This window comes from Echinops telfairi, unplaced genomic scaffold, assembly GCF_000313985.2.
Source record: "Echinops telfairi isolate 266 unplaced genomic scaffold, ASM31398v2 ScPeMD7_655;HRSCAF=1070, whole genome shotgun sequence".
NCBI classification, from domain to species: Eukaryota; Metazoa; Chordata; class Mammalia; order Afrosoricida; family Tenrecidae; genus Echinops; species Echinops telfairi.
The window spans coordinates 33,790,185-33,792,279 of NW_022104553.1; the positions used below are offsets into that span (position 1 = coordinate 33,790,185).

Consider the following 2,095-nt stretch of genomic DNA (forward strand, 5'->3'; position numbering starts at 1 on the left):
GGTCTCTGCCCCCTCCCCCCAGGCGGGCCACCAGCCTGGAGCTGCCCATGGCCATGCGCTTTCGCCACCTCAAGAAAACATCCAAAGAAGCTGTGGGGGTCTACAGGTACGTGAGGTCAGGGGGAGAGTGCCCCTTGGGTGGATGGCCTAGCACCCTGCTGTGGGGCTGCCTCCGTTCTGCCCCCTCCCCCTAAGCCCCCTCCCCACCTGCCCACAGGTCGGCCATCCATGGAAGGGGCCTGTTCTGCAAGCGCAACATCGACGCCGGGGAGATGGTCATCGAGTACTCGGGCATCGTCATTCGCTCCGTGCTGACTGACAAGCGGGAGAAGTTCTATGACGGGAAGGTGGGCTCCATCGACCCTGGGGATGACGGGCGGGCGTGTGCAGCGACAGAACCCTGAACCCCCCCCCCCCCCCAGGGCATCGGGTGCTACATGTTCCGCATGGACGACTTCGACGTGGTGGACGCTACCATGCACGGCAACGCGGCCCGCTTCATCAACCACTCGTGTGAGCCCAACTGCTTCTCGCGCGTCATCCACGTGGAGGGCCAGAAGCACATCGTCATCTTCGCCTTGCGCCGCATCCTGCGCGGGGAGGAGCTCACCTACGACTACAAGTTCCCCATCGAGGACGCCAGCAACAAGCTGCCCTGCAACTGCGGCGCCAAGCGCTGCCGGCGCTTCCTCAACTGAGCCTGGGGACCTCCCCCGCCCGCCCTGCTGACGTTCCCTAGTCTGGGGGCGGAGAGGCCTTTGCCGGTCGGCTCCCCCCAGTAGCTCTTCCCGTCCACATGCTCAGGGTGGACGTGGGCCACAGGTGACGGGAGCCTGCCTTCCCCCCTCCAGCCCACCTAGCAATTGCCCCTTTTCCTGCCCTGGGGGCCCAGGATGTAGATATTGTACAAAAGTTTCTAAATCCCTTCTTTTCTATGCACTTTTTTATTTAAGGGGAGGGGGGTCCCAGGTGGGAACCCCCCACAATAAAGTCTGTCGATGTTTGGAGATGTGGCCTTCCCATTTGTCTGATGCCCGGGCACCCGCACCCACATCAGCTGCAGCTTCAGCAGCTCGGTGGGGGCACGGTGAGCTCACTGTCGGCTTTAGGGCACAGCCCCACGTGGCTTGAGTAAGAGTGCCACCTTGGAAAAGAAGATCATTACTTAGCACCCCCTTTGCTAGTCTGGGTTGACTGGAGAAATGTATAGACACTCGTGTATAAGAGTTTTATATATATATATATAAAAAAAAAGAGTTTTATATAAAAGAGCAATTGTATATTGAGAAAACAGCCCAGTCCAGATCAAGTCCTTAAATCCATTAGCCCATATGGCCAATACCAATCTATAAATTCCTCTTCAGACTCAACACAGGCAATGACGCAGCACGCAGGAAGACCACAGGCCAGTGGGTGGAAAGTCTTGTGGACGCAGTGGTGGTGGAAGCATCCTCAGCACTGGCGCGGGTCTCCACCCGAATAGCTCCATGTGGCTTGTCAACAGGAATGTCTCTCAGGGAGAGTGTATCCCGCCTCCCGGGAGGAAGACAGGAGTTCCCAGAATCCTTAAAAGGCCATGCCCACACACAGGCCTCATTGGCTATGACCTGATTGTCAGGCTGGACTCCTCTCCTTTGCAAATTGACAGATTATGTGACTGCCACACCCCCTTAGAAATAGACCCCATTTGTACTACAGCCCCCAATCCAGTCTGTTTGTGCGGCTGCCTACAGCATGGCATGTCCTCAGAAGGGCCTGGGGCCAGCGCTCCCACACATCCACGTGATGGGAATGGGTCCTATGTGCGTGTGCATGTGTGTGTGTGTGGGGGGGATGTTTGGGGGTGGTCACGGTTAGGATCCCACCCCAGGGAGGCATGTTCCAGGGACGCTTCATTGAGTGCTAGGCTGGGTTTGCCCCAGATCAGCTCAGCTTAGACAATACCTGCAAGCCATCTGCCCGTCCTAGTTGGGCCAGGTGGGCAGCAAATTGGCCCAGACAGGCAGTGAGTGGGTGTAGGTGGACCACACGGAGGGCAGCCCGGGGTCCGGCTCAGAGTCCAGGAGGCGAGACAGGCTGTAGCACTTGGGGGGGG

At 58.3% G+C, this 2,095-nt stretch overlaps 1 protein-coding gene across 1 annotated transcript in view; it reads left to right on the plus strand.

Annotated features, from left to right (window-relative positions):
- The window catches only part of KMT2B (lysine methyltransferase 2B), a 19,111-nt gene extending 18,104 nt beyond the window's left edge, over positions 1–1,007 (plus strand). Inside the window, exons 38-40 of the mRNA XM_045292714.1 lie at positions 23–106; positions 218–347; positions 423–1,007. Coding sequence (XP_045148649.1) covers positions 23–106; positions 218–347; positions 423–698 — 490 coding nt within the window. The 3' untranslated portion in view covers positions 699–1,007. The remainder of the gene's footprint in view (positions 1–22; positions 107–217; positions 348–422) is intronic.
- Positions 1,008–2,095: the final 1,088 nt, after the last annotated feature.